This window comes from Oncorhynchus gorbuscha, linkage group LG11, assembly GCF_021184085.1.
Source record: "Oncorhynchus gorbuscha isolate QuinsamMale2020 ecotype Even-year linkage group LG11, OgorEven_v1.0, whole genome shotgun sequence".
NCBI classification, from domain to species: Eukaryota; Metazoa; Chordata; class Actinopteri; order Salmoniformes; family Salmonidae; genus Oncorhynchus; species Oncorhynchus gorbuscha.
This window is the reverse complement of record NC_060183.1, coordinates 24,105,722-24,124,627: the sequence shown is the minus strand read 5'-3', so window position 1 is coordinate 24,124,627 and position 18,906 is coordinate 24,105,722. Positions and strand designations below refer to the sequence as shown.

The 18,906-nt window shown below is 43.2% G+C and overlaps 1 protein-coding gene across 1 annotated transcript in view; it reads left to right on the top strand.

The window, feature by feature from the left end:
• The window catches only part of si:ch211-183d21.1, a 35,804-nt gene extending 17,343 nt beyond the window's left edge, over positions 1–18,461 (top strand). Inside the window, exons 11-12 of the mRNA XM_046369068.1 lie at positions 16,432–16,525; positions 16,834–18,461. Coding sequence (XP_046225024.1) covers positions 16,432–16,525; positions 16,834–16,897 — 158 coding nt within the window. The 3' untranslated portion in view covers positions 16,898–18,461. The remainder of the gene's footprint in view (positions 1–16,431; positions 16,526–16,833) is intronic.
• The last annotated feature ends 445 nt before the right edge of the window (positions 18,462–18,906 follow it).

Below are 18,906 nucleotides of genomic sequence, written 5' to 3'. Positions count from 1 at the left end.
ATGTATTACATAAGGATGCAGTAGATGATATTGAGTACAGTATATACGTATACATATGAGATGAATAATGTAGGTTATGTAAACGTTATATTAGGTAGCATTGTTTAAAGTGGCTAGTGATATATTTTACATCATTTCCCATCAATTCCCATTATTAAAGTGGCTGGAGTTGAGTCAGTGTGTTGGCAGCAGCCACTCAATGTTAGTGGTGGCTGTTTAACAGTCTGATGGCCTTGAGATAGAAGCTTTTTTTCAGTCTCTCGGTCCCAGCTTTGATGCACATGTACTGACCTCGCCTTCTGGATGATAGCGGGGTGAACAGGCAGTGGCTCGGGTGGTTGCTGTCCTTGATGATCTTTATGGCCTTCCTGTGACATCGGGTGGTGTAGGTGTCCTGGAGGGCAGGTAGTTTGCCCCCGGTGATGCGTTGTGCAGACCTCACTACCCTCTGGAGAGCCTTACGGTTGTGGGCGGAGCAGTTGCCGTACCAGGCGGTGATACAGCCCGACAGGATGCTCTCGATTGTGCATCTGTAGAAGTTTGTGAGTGCTTTTGGTGACAAGCCAAATTTCTTCAGCCGCCTGAGGTTGAAGAGGCGCTGCTGCGCCTTCTTCACGATGCTGTCTGTGTGGGTGGACCAATTCAGTTTGTCTGTGATGTGTACGCCGAGGAACTTAAAACTTACTACCCTCTCCACTACTGTTCCATCGATGTGGATAGGGGGGTGTCCCCTCTGCTGTTTCCTGAAGTCCACAATCATCTCCTTAGTTTTGTTGACATTGAGTGTGATGTTATTTTCCTGACACCACACTCCGGTGGAATTACATGACTATAGCCCCATAGTGCTCACTTCTGTCCTCATTAAGTGCTTTGAGAGACTAGTCAAGGATAATTTCACCTCCACCTTAACTGTCACCCACTTCAATTTGCTTAATGCCCCAATAGATCCACACCTATTTAGGAATGCTGTTCATTGACTAAAGCTCAGCATTCAACACCATAGTACTGTCTGAACCCCGCCCTGTGCAACTGGGTCCTGGACTTCCTGACGGGCCACCCACAGGTGATGAAGGTAGGAAACAACACCCCCACTTCACTGATCCTCAATGCTGGGGCCCCAAAAGGGTGTGTGCTCAGCCCCCTCCTGTACTCCCTATTCACCCATGACTGAGTGGCCAAGCACACCTCCATCTCAATCATCAAATTTGCAGACGACACAACAGTAGTTGGCTTGATTACCAACATTGACGAGACAGCCTACAGGGAGGAGGTGAGGGCTCTGGGAGTGTGGTTCCCGGACAATAACCTCTCATTCAACGTCAACAAAACAAAGGAGATGATTGTTGACTTCAGGAAACAGCAGAGGGAGTACGACCCTATTCACATCGACGGGACCGCAGTGGAGAAGGTGGAAAGCTTCAAGTTCCTCGGCTTACACATCACAGACAAACTGAAATGGCTCACCTATACAGGCAGTGTGGTGAAGAAGGCGAAACAGCGCCTCTTCAACCTCAGGAGGCTAAAGAAATGTGGCTTGGCACCTAAAACCCTCACAAACTTTTACAGATGCACAATCGAGAGCATCCTGTAGTGCTGTATCACCGCTTGGTATGGCAACTGCACCACCCGCAACTGCAGGGCTTTCCAGAAGGTAGTGCAGTCTGTCCAACGCATCACTGGGAGCAAACATCTGCCCTCCAGGACACCTACAGCACCTGATGTCACAGGAAGGCCGAAAAGGACAACAGCCACCCAAGTCACTGCTTGTTCACCCTGCTATCATCCAGAAGGCGAGGTCAGTACAGGTGCATCAAAGCTGGGACCGAGAGACTGAAAAACAGCGTCTATCTCAAGGACATCAGACTGCTAAAGTAAACATATTTTTTTTAATTGGGCTATCTTCTGTATAGGATGGCTACTTTGAAGAATCTCATTAAATAAATGTTCATTTGTTTAACACTTTTTCTGGTTACTACATGATTCCATATGTGTTATTTCATAGTGTTTTCACTATTCTACCATGTAGAAAATAGTGGAAATAAAGAAAAACCCTTGAATGAAAATAAAGAAAAACCCTTGAATGAGTAGGTGTGTTGTAACTTTTGAAGTCTGAAGTTCACATACAATTAGGATGGAGTCATTAACTCGTTTTTCAACCACTCCACAAATTTCTTGCTAAAAAGCTATAGTTTTGGGAAGTCGGTTAGGTAATGAGAGGAAATGGACAGGGCTACTCGGTGCTTGGAGAGGAAACATTCATTGCGCCACTGGATTAGACGACAAATGAGACACGGCTTCGGTTTATATCAGGAAGGAATTGACACTGGGAACAGGAGGGGACTTTTTAGAGGGTGGATCAGTTAGGACATTTATTTTGTGCATGACACGTGTAATTTGTTTACAGACAGATTATTTCAGTTATATTTCACTTATAATTCACTATCACAATTCCAGTGGATCAGAAGTTTACATACACTAAGTTGACTGTGCTTAAACAGCTTGGAAAATTCCAGAAAATGATGTCATGGCTTTAGAAGCTTCTGATAGGCTAATTGACATCATTTTAGTCAATTGGAGGTGTACCTGTGGATGTATTTCAAGGCCTACCTTCAAGCTCAGTGCCTCTTTGCTTGACATCATGGGAAAATTAAAAGAAATCAGCCAAGACCTCAGAAACAAATGGTAAACCTCCACAAGTCTGGTTCATCCTTGGGAGCAATTTCCAAATGCCTGAAGGTACCACGTTCATCTGCACGAACAATAGTATGCAAGTATAAACACCATGGGACCACGCAGCCGTCATACCGCTCAGGAAGGAGCCGCGTTCTGTCTCCTAGAGATGAACGTACTTTGGTGCGAAAAGTGCAAATCCATCCCAGAACAACAGCAAAGGAACGTGAAGATGCTGGAGGAAACAGGTACAAAAGTATCTATATCCACAGTAGAACAAGTCCTATATCGACGTAACCTGAAAGGCTGCTCAGCAAGGACGAAACCACTGCTCCAAAACCGGCATAAAAAAGTCAGACTACGGTTTGCATCTGCACATGGAGACACAGATCATACTTTTTGGAGAAGTGTCCTCTGGTCTGAGGAAACAAAAATAGAACTGTTTGGCCATAATGACCATCGTTATGTTTGGAGGAGAAAGGGGGAGGCTTGCAAGCCGAAGAACACCATCCCAGCCGTGAAGCACGATGGTGGCGGCATCATGTTGTGGGGGTGCTTTGCTGCAGGAGGGCTGGTGCACTTCACAAAATAGATGGCATCATGAGGTTGGAAAATTATGTGGATATATTGAAGCAACATCTCAAGACATCAGTCAGGAAGATAAAGCTTGGTCGCAAATGGGTCTTCCAAATGGACAATGACCCCAAGCATACTTCCAAAGTTGTGGCAAAATGGCTTAAGGACAACAAAGTCAAGGTATCACAAAGCCCTGACCTCAATCCCAAGGAACATTTGTGGGCAAAACTGAAAAAGCGTGTGCGAGCAAGGAGCCCTTCAAATCTGACTCAGTTACACCAGATCTGTCAGGAGGAATTGGCCAAAATTCACCCAACTTATTGTGGGAAGCTTGTGGAAGGCTACCTGAAATGTTTGACTCAAGTTAAACAATTTAAAGACAATGCTACCAAATACTAATTGAGTGTATGTGAACTTCTGACCCACTGGGAATGTGATGAAAGAAAATAAAAGCTGAAAGAAATATTTATCTACTATTATTCTGACTTTTCACATTCTTAAAATAAAGTGATGATCCTAACTGATCCTAATTTTTACTAGGATTAAATGTCAGGAATTGTGAAAAATGAGTTTAAATGTATTTGGCTAAGGTGTATGTCAACTTCCGACTTCAACTGTCTTGAAATCACTGGCCACTTTGATGGATGGAGTCCACTGTGTTCTTGGGGACCTTCAATGCTGCAAAAATGGTTTGGTATCCTTCCCCAGATCTGTGCTTCGACACAATATCCTGTCTTGGAGCTCTACGGACAATTCCTTTGACCTCATGGCTTGGTTTTTGCTCTGACATGCATGCCTTTCCAAATCATGTCCAATCATTTTACCACAGGTGGACTCAAATCAAGTTGCAGAAACATGTCAAGGATAATCAAATGAAACATAATGCATCTGAGTTAAATTTCGAGTCTCATGGCAAAGGGTCAGAATACTTATGTAAATAAGGTATTTCTGTTATTTATTTGTAATTTGCAAAAAACTCTAAAAACCTGTTTTTCGCTTTGTCATTATGGGGTGTTGTGTGTAGATTTGGTACTGTATATTCAACTACCTTGAGTATTTGAGAATTGATATTTTCAAATAAACTACAGGTCTATTGACTATTGTGCTTAACTTCTTGCGTCGAGCCAACCCGGATCCGGGATCATGACTACAGCCTCAAGCCCATTACCATAACGCAACGTTATCTATTCATGAAAATCGCAAATGAAATGAAATCAATATGCTAGCTCTCATGCTTAGCCTTTTGTTAACAACATTGTCATCTGATTTTTAAAAATATGCTTCTCTACAATAGCAAAACTAGCATTTAGCATTTAGCGTTAGCATTTAGTATTAGCTTTTAGCGTTAGCATCACCAGGAAACATTTTCACAAAAACCAGCAAAAACATTCAATAAATCATTTACCTTTGAAGAACTTCAGATGTTTTCAATGAGGAGACTCTCAATTAGATAGCAAATGTTCAGTTTTCCTGAAAGATTATTTGTGCAGGAGAAATCGGTCCGTTTTCTGCATCATGTTTGGCTACCAAAAAAAACGAAAATTCAGTTGTAAAAACGCAGAACTTTTTCCAAAATAACTCCATAATATCGACTGAAACATGGCAAACGTTGTTTAGAATCAATCCTCAAGGTGTTTTTCTACATATCTCTTCAATGATGTATCGTTCCTGGAAGTGTGCTTCTCCTTCTGTATCGCATGGTAAAATGAGTGCTACTGAGAATTGCGCACCAATTTAGACAAAGGACACCAGGCGGACACCTGGCAAATGTAGTCTCTTATGGCCAATCTTCCAATGATATGCCTACAAATACGTCACAATGCTGCAGACATCTTGGACGAACGGCAGAGAGCATATGCTCGTTCACAGCACATTCACAGCCATATAAGGAGACGATAGTAAAACAGAGCTTCAAAAATTCAGCTCATTTCCTGTTTGAGGTTACATCTTGGTTCCGCCTGTAGCATCATTTCTGGGGCACTCACAGATAATATCTTTGCAGTTTTGAAAACGTCAGTGTAACGGCGTTCTTCGTTTGTAGAAAGAGAGTCGGACCGAAATGCAGCGTGGTGGTTACTCATGACTTTAATGAACAAAGTGACACATGAAATAACTAAACAAATACAAAAACAACAAACGGAACGTAAAACCTAATTACAGCCTATCTGGTGAAACTACACAGAGACAGGAACAATCACCCACGAAAACAAAGCGAAACTCAGGCTACCTAAATACGGTTCCCAATCAGAGACAACGAGAATCACCTGACTCTGATTGAGAACCGCCTCAGGCAGCCAAGCCTATACAACACCCCTAATCAGCCGCGATCCCAAATACTACAAACCCCAATACGAACATACAATATAACATAAACCCATGTCACACCCTAGCCTGACCAAATATAAAACAAAAACACAAAATACAATGACCAAGGCGTGACAGTCAGAGTGTTTTCTTTCCAAAGCTGCCAATTATATGCATAGTCGAGCATCTTTTCGTGACAAAATATTGCGCTTAAAATGCGCACGTTTTTTAAATCCAATAATGACATAGCGCCCCCATAGGGCCTTTGTTCCAGAAGTGGATATGAGCTGTTACAGTGGCCCGGAGAATAGTCTCCTGGAGGGAGAGCAGGAGTGCAAACCCCATATTGTCAAAGTACTAGAGGCACTACACCAACGCTACGGAATGCTGAATGGGCTGAGCGAGGAGTCCTCTACGGAGCGTCTGGAGTTCCCCCTCCTCACCCGTCGCTTTCTCACCTCCATCACCCAGCTTGCTCCCTTCCTCCATACACTCTGCTGTTCCTTCCAGGGCACTTCACCCAGCAGCCCTCCAGATTACCCTGTGACAGAATACCCTGCAGCCAGCGCTGACCAAGTCCTGAAGAGACTGGAGCACATCACTGAGGAAGAGTTCCTAGACTCCATGGAGAGTTAGAACTCCACCAAGGATCTAGATCTTAGAACGTAGAGGAAATGAGAACTAGAACCATAGAAATGGAATGTGTAGAATGGGCACAACCACTGAAAGCGATGTTGTATTGTAGGCATATGCCAGCTAAATGGTAATCTTTTGGGATGTTATTTTGAATTGTTTACCTTACCTGGTTGAGATTTAACGTCTATATAGGATATTCTACATTTGAGATACTCTAAAATAATCTAGAATTAACTGACACAAACTGGAATGGCAGTTGGGGCGGCAGGTAGCCTAGTGGTTAGAGCGTTGGACTTGTAACCGAAAGGTTGCAAGATCGAATCACCGAGCTGACGAGGTAAAAATCTGTCACTCTGTAAGTCGCTCTGGATAAGAGCGTCTGCTAAATGACTTAAATGTAAATGTAGATTGAAGAGGTTAAGAGCTGTTCAGTTCCTCTTTGGATTTCATCACATTTTGTTTTACAAAGTGGGATTAAAATGGATTTTGTATTTTTTTGAAGCGGGATAAATATTATATGTATGTATGTATGTATGTATGTATGTATGTATGTATGTATGTATGTATGTATGTATGTATGTATGTATGTATGTATGTATGTATGTGTATACACACACACACACACACACACACACACACACACACACACACACACACACACACACACACACACACACACACACACACACACACACACACACACACACACACACACACACACACACACACACACACACATACATAGTGGGGCAAAAAAGTATTTAGTCAGCCACCAATTGTGCAAATTCTCCCACATAAAAAGATGAGAGCCCTGTAATTTTCATCATAGGTACACTTCAACCATGACAGAAAAATGAGGGGGAAAAATCCAAAAAATCACATTGTAGGATTTTTTATGAATTTATTTGAAAATTATGGTGGAAAATAAGTATTTCTGTGTATATATACATATATAATCAAATTTATCAACCCTTGGAGGTCTGGATTTGGAGTCACACTCAAAATTAAAGTGGAAAACCACACTACAGGCTGATCCAGCTTTGATGTAATGTCAAAATGAGGCTCAGTTGTGTGTGTGGCCTCCACGTGCCTGTATGACCTCCCTACAAAGCCTGGGCATGCTCCTGATGAGGTGGCGGATGGTCTCCTGAGGGATCCCCTCCCAGACCTGGACTAAAGCATCCGCCAACTCCTGGACAGTCTGTGGTTGGTGGATGGAGCGAGACATGATGTCCCAGATGTGCTCAATTGGATTCAGGTCTGGGGAACGGGCGGTCCAGTCCATAGCATCAATGCCTTCCTCTTGCAGGAACTGCTGACACACTCCAGCCACATGAGGTATAGCATTGTCTTGCATTAGGAGGAACCCAGGGCCAACCGCACCAGCATATGGTCTCACAAGGGGTCTGAAGATCGCATCTCGGTATCTAATGGCAGTCAGGCTACCTCTGGCGAGCACATGGAGGGCTGTGCACCTCCCCCCAAAGAAATGCCACCCCACACCATGACTGACCCACCGCCAAACCGGTCATGCTGGAGGATGTTGCAGGCAGCAAAACGTTCTCCACGGCGTCACCAGACTGTCACGTCTGTCACATGTGCCCAGTGTGAACCTGCTTTCATCTTTGAAGAGCACAGGGCGCCAGTGGCGAATATGCCAATCTTGGTGTTCTCTGGCAAATGCCAAACGTCCTGCACGGTGTTGGGCTGTAAAGCACAACCCCCACCTGTGGACGTCAGGCCCTCATACCACCCTCATGGAGTCTGTTTCTGACCATTTGAGCAGACAGATGCACATTTGTGGCCTGCTGGAGGTCATTTTGCAGGGCTCTGGCAGTGCTCCTCCGGCTTCTCCTTGCACAAAGGTGGAGGTAGCAGTCCTGCTGCTGGGTTGTCTCGAGGCCTGTCTCCTGGTAGCACCTCCATGCTCTGGACACTATGCTGACAGACACAGCAAACCTTCTTGCCACAGCTCGCATTGATGTGCCATCCTGGATGAGCTGCACTACCTGAGCCACTTGTGTGGCTACTAGAGTGAAAGCACCGCCAGCATTCAAAAGTGACCAAAACATCAGCCGGGAAGCATAGGAACTGAGAAGTGGTCTGTGGTCACCACCTGCAAAACCACTCCTTTATTGGGGGTGTCTTGCTAATTGCCTATAATTTCCACCTGTTGTCTATTCCATTTGCACAACAGCATGTGAAATGTATTGTCAATCAGTGTTGCTTCCTAAGTGGACAGTTTGATTTCACAGAAGTGTGATTGACTTGGAGTTACATTGTGTTGTTTAAGTGTTCCCTTTATTTATTTGAGCAGTGTATATATGAAACACTACTATACCTTGATTATATAAGTATTCACCCCCTGAATCAATACAAGTTAGAAACACCTTTGGCAGCGATTACAGCTGTGAATCTTCTTGGGCAAGTCTAAGAGCTTTGCACACCTGTATTGTGTAATATTTGCCCATTATTATTTTCAGGCACTGTCAAGGTGTTGGGGACAACAATTTTCAAGTCTTACCATAGATTTTCATGCAGATTTAAGTCAAAACTTTAACTTGGCCACTACTGGTAAGCAACTCCAGTGTATATTTTACTTTGTGTTGTAGGTTATTGTCCTGCTGAAAAGTGAATTTCTCTCCCAGTGTCTGGTGTAAAGCAGACTGATTTTCCTGTTTAACTCCATTTTGGTTTTTTTTCATCCTGAAAAACTCCCGTCTTTGCCGATGTCAGGCATACCCATACCACGAAGCAGCAATCACCATGCTTGAAAATAAGCAGGCAGTTACTCAATGTTTTTGGATTTGCCCCAAACATAAGGCTTTGCATTTAGGCCAAAAAGTGTATTCCTTTGCTGTTTCTTTGCAGTATTACTTTAGTGCCTTGTTGAATGTTCTGGAATATTTGTATTCTTTTCACTCTGTCATTTAGGTCATTATTGTGGAGTAACTACAATGTTGTTGATCCATCCTCAGTTTTCTCCCATCACAGCCATTGAACCAGGGGTGAAAGTAGATTACATTTCTTCCCAGGACAGGACCACCTATGTGTGCATGCACATGCACTCAAAAAAATGTATCAGCCTAACCGGCCCGGCCCTGGACGTTCTGCCGCCCTAGGCGAGACACAAAATGTCCACCACCTCCTATCCCTGCTAATCTAAAATAATGTACAGTGGGGTTTGGCAATGGGTTTGGCCTCAGGCCAATTTGTTTCTCAGCTTATAGTCGGCAGAACATAATAGCAGCCCAATTCAAAGGCCTATGATACGTTCAAAATTGTATCTGGTTACTAGGCTATATAATTAGTTTAACGTCAATAACATATCCTAATATTTTCATTCTGATTACACTGACAAATTCACCAATGTCTCTTTTGAAATTAGTTTTCTATATTTCTTTGAGCATAGATTGGGGAAGAACTGCTTGCAATCAAGAAAATGTCACTCTGAAAGTCTCAAAAGAAAGGTGGATAATCAAAATAGGTGTTTCAGGGAAGACTGGACAGAGAAATAGGCGCTGTATTTCTCCAATGTCAAACCAGAGTGTCTTGTTTGCAATGAAACGGCTGCTGTTTGCAAATAATGAAATTTTAGACATCATTATGAATCTAAGCATTGCACTTTCAAAACGTTCAATATATCCCCATGTGCACTTTCAATATATCCCCATGTGCATCAGTCACGTCTTTTGTGGGCATTGTAAAGCTTGTTTCTAGCATAAGGTATCATGGACTTAAGCATTGTTATAGAACGCTTTTCTATTATCTGGTACCACTCCAAAACCCAGACACGGAGGCATTTAAAGAGTGCATGGTGACCGATATTCAAGGATTTAGTTATACCGACAAATCTATGGATTCGCATAATTGCGTCCGTCAAACAGGTAGGCCTACCTCTTTTTTTTTTTTAAGGAAGAATTATGCTCCAACAAAGCACTCCTTGTTTTTAGTTAAGTTTAATTCAAATTAAGACGTTTGTTGAAATGAATTGCTTTCTGAACTGCTGAACTTTTACCCATAGACTGAATTGCTTTCTGGTCTCCAGTCTATGGGTTACAGAAAAACCACAGGGTACAACTCTTTCTACCGTAGGCTACATCATTTATGTTAAATACATTTGGTGGAGTGCTGCATCTCTCTGGCAACAGCTCTGGTGGACATTCCGGCAGTCAGCATGCCTATTGTACACTCCCTCAAAACTTGAGACATCTGTGGCATTGTGTTGACAAAACTGCACATTTTAGTGTGGCCTTTTGTCCCCAGCTCGAGGTGAACCTGTGTAATGATAATGTTGTTTAATCAGCATATTGATATGCCACACTTGTCAGTTGGATGGATTATCTTGGCAAAGGAGAAATGCTTAACAACTTTGTGCTTAACATTTGAGAGAAATAAGCTTCTTGTGCGTATGGAGAATTTCTGGGATCTTTTATTTCAGCTCATAAAACATGGGACCAACCCTTTACCTGTTGCCTTTTAATATTTTTGTTAAGTATATTTTCTGCCCCTGCCTTTGGTAAAGTGGGCACTGCTTATGGTGCGGCATCAACGTTCACCTAAATAGCCCTCATGCCACTGGGCGGGAGAAGTTATCATTGTTTTTGGGCAGACTAATATGAGGTGTTATGTGTTGTTGGAGGTGCATCTTGGTAAGTTCAGCTCAGAAAATGCTGCATTCGTTTAGGCGGCTGCCAGCTGCTATATGGGCAGGCCAGCAGGCTGTTGGGCCTTATCATATAATTATATTTAGAATCCCTATAAATTCAAAAGCATCTCTGTGAGTCATAAAGATGTATCATTTAACTTTTAAAATGTATTTATTACCTTTTTGTTGTGGCATAAACACAACCAGTCATGATGTTTTCATCTAATTGTCAAAACACTTCAAAGGGATCCTTTACTAGGCTACCTGCGCACGTTCATCCACTCGCAGCATATTTCCAGCCTCCAAACAGTGGTGAATGGAAAGAGACATCTGTTACACAAAACACCCAAAAGTATAATGACATTTGGCGATTGTCATTAGGCCCAAATTTATGCGTCCACTGCTTGTCTGTGTCGGCCACTCATATCTGCCTTGGCAAAATGTAAGTGTTCTCATCAAACCACATCGCATTTTATAGCATAGGCTATATGCCATTCGCTAATATTTCATGCCTCTGACAAATGGTAATGATAAATCATGGTGTAATAGCCTACAGTTTCATTGACATATTGTTTTCACTATTGTGATGGGCTCATGTTTTACCGGTACGGCGTACCCCCACTATTTATTTTGCCAGGACACCGTACTAGACCATACTGACCTCATGGTGACATGGTGACCTCCCTAAGCAGTTTCCTTCCCCTCCAGCAGCTCAGAAGAACAACTTTATCTTTCTAGTGTCTGGGTGGTTTAATACATCATCCACAGAATAATTATTAACTTGACCAAGCTTAAATATGTATTCAATGTCTGTTTTTGTTATTGTTACCCATCGACCAATCACTTCTCTTTTTTTATGAGGCTTTCAAAAAGTTCCCTGGGCTTTTGAATACTTGACTGACGGACCTTTACTAATGTATGTTTTTGTCTGGATTCCTTCTGTGTTTTATAGGGCCCTAGAATACTTACGCAACCAGTGCTTGACTTGGGATGAAAGAGGTGCAGGAACTGTCTTTTCTCCAGTTGGTCCATTTAAACTATGTTCACAGAAATTCCCAAATTACATTCTGCTATAGAGACATTTTTGATTATTCACTGTTAAGGGTTTATACACATTTTGGCAGATGGAATTTCATGACTTTTAACCAAATATCCTTGACCAATAATTGGTGGTGTCTATGTAGCCTACATGAAAGTCTGAATAATCTGGTATTGACATTAGAAGGCCGCTGGTCTCTAATCCCATGTTTGCCTACTATCTCCTGACGTTGTGCCCTTGATCAAGGCACCAAACCCACCAAAAAGTAGAATAACTGCACTGTTAGGCTACTGTATAAAACACATGGTCAACCATCCATCTGGAAGCTACTGGGTGTGCAGGCTTTAGATCTAGCCCTAACACACACCGTCTTATCAGCAGACACACAGTCTGCTTATCAAGGCCCTGTTGAGCAGCTGATGTTTAGGCTACAATGAGGTGCGTTAGAGCGGGGCTTGAACAAAAGCCTGCACATCCAGTAGCTCCCCTGGAGGATGTTTGACCGCCCTTGATATAAAATATTACAAAATTACAACCAAATAATTGTCTTTATACAATTAGAAATTATTACATTTGTGTTAATTTGTAGAATTTTCTTTTCACTTTGACATTATGGAGTATTTTAGATCAATGACAAAATTACAATAACATCTATTTCAATCCCACGTTGGAACGCAACTCTGTAGGCACTGTACTAGCTGCTGAAAAGACTGGAGATGTAATATTCGTCCATCTTTGGTTTTACTACTGCCCTTAACCTCCCTATGTGACTGCCCTTAACCTCCCTATGTGACTGCCCTTAACCTCCCTATGTGACTGCCCTTAACCTCCCTATGTGACTGCCCTTAACCTCCCTATGTGACTGCCCTTAACCTCCCTATGTGACTGCCCTTAACCTCCCTATGTGACTGCCCTTAACCACCCTATGTGACTGCCCTTAACCTCCCTATGTGACTGCCCTTAGCCTCCCTATGTGACTGCCCTTAACCTCCCTATGTGACTGCCCTTAGCCTCCCTATGTGACTGCCCTTAACCTCCCTATGTGACTGCCCTTAACCTCCCTATGTGACTGCCCTTAATCTCCCTATGTGACTGCCCTTAACCTCCCTATGTGACTGCCCTTAACCTCCCTATGTGACTGCCCTTAACCTCCCTATGTGACTGCCCTTAACCTCACTATGTGACTGCCCTTAACCTCCCTATGGTACTGCCCTTAACCTCCCTATGTGACTGCCCTTAACCCCCCTATGTGACTGCCCTTAACCTCCCTATGTGACTGCCCTTAACCTCCCTATGTGACTGCCCTTAACCTCCCTATGTGACTGCCCTTAACCTCCCTATGTGACTGCCCTTAACCTCACTATGTGACTGCCCTTAACCTCCCTATGGTACTGCCCTTAACCTCCCTATGTGACTGCCCTTAACCCCCCTATGTGACTGCCCTTAACCTCCCTATGTGACTGCCCTTAACCTCCCTATGTGACTGCCCTTAACCTCCCTATGTGACTGCCTTTAGCCTCCCTATGTGACTGCCTTTAGCCTCCCTATGTGACTGCCCTTAACCTTCCTATGTGACTGCCTTTAGCCTCCCTATGTGACTGCCCTTAGCCTCCCTATGTGACTGCCTTTAGCCTCCCTATGTGACTGCCTTTAGCCTCCCTATGTGACTGCCCTTAGCCTCCCTATGTGACTGCCCTTAGCCTCCCTATGTGACTGCCTTTAGCCTCCCTATGTGACTGCCCTTAACCTCCCTATGTGACTGCCTTTAGCCTCCCTATGTGACTGCCCTTAACCTCCCTATGTGACTGCCCTTAACCTCCCTATGTGACTGCCTTTAGCCTCCCTATGTGACTGCCTTTAGCCTCCCTATGTGACTGCCTTTAGCCTCCCTATGTGACTGCCCTTAACCTCCCTATGTGACTGCCTTTAGCCTCCCTATGTGACTGCCCTTAACCTCCCTATGTGACTGCCTTTAGCCTCCCTATGTGACTGCCCTTAACCTCCCTATGTGACTGCCTTTAGCCTCCCTATGTGACTGCCTTTAGCCTCCCTATGTGACTGCCCTTAGCCTCCCTATGTGACTGCCCTTAGCCTCCCTATGTGACTGCCTTTAGCCTCCCTATGTGACTGCCTTTAGCCTCCCTATGTGACTGCCTTTAGCCTCCCTATGTGACTGCCTTTAGCCTCCCTATGTGACTGCCTTTAGCCTCCCTATGTGACTGCCTTTAGCCTCCCTATGTGACTGCCTTTAGCCTCCCTATGTGACTGCCCTTAACCTCCCTATGTGACTGCCCTTAACCTCCATATGTGACTGCCCTTAACCTCCCTATGTGACTGCCCTTAACCTCCCTATGTGACTGCCTTTAGCCTCCCTATGTCACTGCCCTTAACCTCCCTATGTGACTGCCCTTAACCTCCCTATGTGACTGCCTTTAGCCTCCCTATGTGACTGCCTTTAGCCTCCCTATGTGACTGCCTTTAGCCTCCCTATGTGACTGCCCTTAACCTCCCTATGTGACTGCCTTTAGCCTCCCTATGTGACTGCCCTTAACCTCCCTATGTGACTGCCTTTAGCCTCTCTATGTGACTGCCCTTAACCTCCCTATGTGACTGCCTTTAGCCTCCCTATGTGACTGCCCTTAGCCTCCCTATGTGACTGCCCTTAGCCTCCCTATGTGACTGCCTTTAGCCTCCCTATGTGACTGCCCTTAACCTCCCTATGTGACTGCCTTTAGCCTCCCTATGTGACTGCCTTTAGCCTCCCTATGTGACTGCCTTTAGCCTCCCTATGTGACTGCCTTTAGCCTCCCTATGTGACTGCCTTTAGCCTCCCTATGTGACTGCCTTTAGCCTCCCTATGTGACTGCCCTTAGCCTCCCTATGTGACTGCCTTTAGCCTCCCTATGTGACTGCCCTTAACCTCCCTATGTGACTGCCTTTAGCCTCCCTATGTGACTGCCTTTAGCCTCCCTATGTGACTGCCTTTAGCCTCCCTATGTGACTGCCTTTAGCCTCCCTATGTGACTGCCTTTAGCCTCCCTATGTGACTGCCTTTAGCCTCCCTATGTGACTGCCCTTAACCTCCCTATGTGACTGCCTTTAGCCTCCCTATGTGACTGCCTTTAGCCTCCCTATGTGACTGCCTTTAGCCTCCCTATGTGACTGCCTTTAGCCAACCCTATGTGACTGCCCTTAGCCTCCCTATGTGACTGCCTTTAGCCTCCCTATGTGACTGCCTTTAGCCTCCCTATGTGACTGCCTTTAGCCTCCCTATGTGACTGCCTTTCGCCTCCCTATGTGACTGCCTTTAGCCAACCCTATGTGACTGCCCTTAGCCTCCCTATGTGACTGCCTTTAGCCAACCCTATGTGACTGCCCTTAGCCTCCCTATGTGACTGCCTTTAGCCTCCCTATGTGACTGCCTTTAGCCTCCCTATGTGACTGCTCTACCAGCCGCTGTTTGCACCCACAGTCTGCCCAGGGTCTTTTTATTTATTTTCTTCAGGTTAATGTACCTAAGTTTTCATTTTTGGCTGCACAGCGTCCTGAAATGTTTTGCTACAGTTTTCCCTATCGAACACAACCCTGGTCTTAACCCGACATACGCAAACGGCCTGAACACACCACACTTATAAAGCTTTATTGAATACCTGGACGTAGCTCTCTTGATATGTGTGAGCAAACATTGGTTGGAGGAAATATCTCATTGCCTTAACATGGGTATATTCACTTGTAAGTAAGTAAACATAACTAAACGGTCAGAAACAGGGAGGGACCTTCCTGAATTTGTCCAATAGATAATGTCGTTTTCGGAGCAAAATTGTTTCCATTTGGAGTAAAGCTTTTTGCTACGGTGCAAAATGTTTTGCTACACTCATTGACTAAGGAAAATACCCCCGGAGAACACACCACACACTGACCACTAGTGTTGAGTTGTAGAAGGCCTAAGTACAAATTAACTAACAACAAATGAAGACAAAGGATATTGGTGAAGAGCCAATCAAAAACAAGGATATTGGATGGAATGAAAACAAACCAACCCACAGGACAGCGCTGGAGGCATTTAGTTTAGTCCTCCAGCATTACACTGTATTTTTACAGATCATCTGTACCCTTTACTTAGTCCAGTGGGATAGATTATCTGTAGTTGCTATGTCAAGATTGAGTATTTCAGTTGTTAACTGTGGAAATATGTGCAAAAGTTTTCCCATGAAGGACAGATTCTTAACTCACATTTGACCATTATTGTCCAGACGGTGGCGATCTTTGTACAGATTTAGACATAGCCAATGGTCATACCAGATATTGGAGACTTCAGATATGAGTTCATGGACCCTAGCATGCACAGAGCTCTCCTGGTGTTTTTTTTATTTTTAAGATAAGCATGGCTGACAATGTGAGTCGAATATGCTCATTTTGGGAGCATAGTTCAGTGCACAGGTTTATTTCCTATAGGCTGGTTTCCTAGACACAGACTAAGCCTTCTCTGTAAGCTTAGAGAATCTCCATTTAAATGGCTTTTTAGGCTTAGCTGACTGATGGTTTTGGTTCTTTTCAGAGTCTGCCCTGGGCCTTCATATTGGCCTGGTCCTTGGAGCTCTACTGCTACTGGGACTGGGGGCAGCCCTCTTTACCTACCTCTACAAAAAGAGGTGAGACCATACACAAACACACATTCAAGCCACACACGCACAGTCTCCAATGTGCATACATACTCAGACGTGCTTATGTACGCACACATCCTGCCTCAGTGGTTAAGTGAAGAGGCCTCATTTCACTGTATGCAGCTGTACATAATAGTTACACAGATGGCCCTTTTACGCCAATGTGAATAGAAACATGATTCGCTATCATTATCTTGCCTCAACCCTTCCGAGAAAACAATATACTTCAGTTTATTCACTTAATAATTGTGCCGTTGTAGCAGTTGTCAAAAGCTGTGTATGCTTTTTGTCCTTAGGCGACCACTGGACTATTACTCCATGGAGTTGAATGAGCATGGAGAGGGACTTTCTGAACTTTAAGGTGTGTGTGTGTGTGTGTGTGTGTGTGTGTGTGTGTGTGTGTGTGTGTGTGTGTGTGTGTGTGTGTGTGTGTGTGTGTGTGTGTGTGTGTGTGTGTGTGTGTGTGTGTGTGTGTGTGTGTGTGTGTGTGTGTGTGTGTGTGCATGTGAAGGAGCATTCTTTAACGCTGGTGAGTGAAGGGAAGTTGTCCTGCCTGTCTTTTTTCAGACATTGTGTTCTTTTGTCTGTGTTTTTGAATGGGGATCTCCCACTAGATAAGGGACCAGCACCATTTTTGTAAATGTGTTTACGAATTGCCATGCTTTTACATTCCCTCCATCATAATTCCCAGTAAATGTTGCACTAGTTTTACTACTATGTCATAATCATGGTTTCACTGTCTCGTGCCTACATTTTTTTCTCCTTCATATTCTATTTTTATTAAATCTATCTGAAAGTGTATGAAGTAACAAGACTACAAATCTAAAAAGCAATCATGAGTTACCGGTACTGAAAGTTCTGTTGATTTGTTTGGTTAAAATGTGAATGCTTGTGATGAACCAGTGATTACAGTCTGTAACCATCTTTTTTTTAAATATTTTTTTTATTACATTTGGCAGAATATATGTTATTTACATTCTATTAGTTGAGGAATAGAAAAGGAATATGAAAGACCATATGGAGTCTCTCCTCTCCTGGAGCTATGGAGTACTTTATAAGCACAAAGCTATTTTATGATACCACCCCCCACAAAACTGTTAGAAATGATGATTTAATAAGAATAGTATTTTCATTATTGGAAAAATTGGTCTGTATTAATTTGAAACCGTTTGTATTCTAGCTGGCTTGCAAACTGCTATTGTGCCTTTTTACTTTTATATGAGGTCAAAAAGGCCTGATCTGATGAGTATTTTGTAGAGAAGAACTATAGCAATGTCTGTGAGAGCCTTGTGTGTAAATTTGTTTTAAATGTTCTCAGGGGGAACTGAACTGTAGAAGCAACCATAAATACAACCAATCATATTAAAAAGGGTATTTACTGTTAAAGACACAATTGGAAGTAAATATAGGTTTGCCGAAATGTTCATGATCAAATTCAGAGCAAAAACCAGGCTGTCCCTTTTTGTATTCAATTCTATTATTTTCAATCTGCTGGAAGCGCATTAACTTTGATCAGCTCCTTGCCATGGAATAGCGTAAGACGGTGGTTTTCAACGATTTAAGGACTGCCCTATACAACACAATCACTCCAGTTCTTTAAAGTTTAGTGGTCATAGCACAGCCTTGTTTTTGCCCTGGATTTGCTCTTTATAAAATAATAGAACCGTTTGTGGCTTTGCTATCAAAATAATTGTTAAACTGCTTTGAAATGTCTCATTGTTTTTGTTTTTATGGCCAAATGAATCTAGATCAATACTTCATGTAAAGGGAATTTGAAGAATGTCATTTTTTTGTCATTTTATTGCTCTTTTTAAACCTCGTAATCGTGTTAGTACATTTCAATTGAATGCACTTTGGTAGATATATTTTTTCATGCCATGTAGCTAAGTTTGTATTCAAATAAATTGATATTTCTTTAGATGTATGAACATCTTGTCTGTATTTCCTTTTCTATTCGTATTCTACTATCGGTCAACAAACCCATCTCCCCGCTTTCCTCTCCCTCTGCTTCCCTCCTTTCATGTTCCTGTTAAAGGGGTTGGAGTGGACTCAAGCGTATTTTGAACTTTTACTGTTGAAAAGCGAAACCCCAAGTATAAACAGTGAAGAACACACCCGAAAGGGTAAAAAAATGTTTTTAGCAAGATAGTGTCTTTTAGACACAAGTGCAAACTCCAAGGAGAAGGGCAATCGAGGACTGAATGCTTGAGGAGCAATGGAGAACAAAAGAGGAAAGGCCACCCTGCTATGTCATGACATACATGGACCACTGAGATGTGCCTTTTTATTAAGCAAATCAGGTGTTAAATTAGGTGAAAAGGAGACTGGAGTGCCACTTTTAAGGGACAAAATGAATGGGTATGTATAAT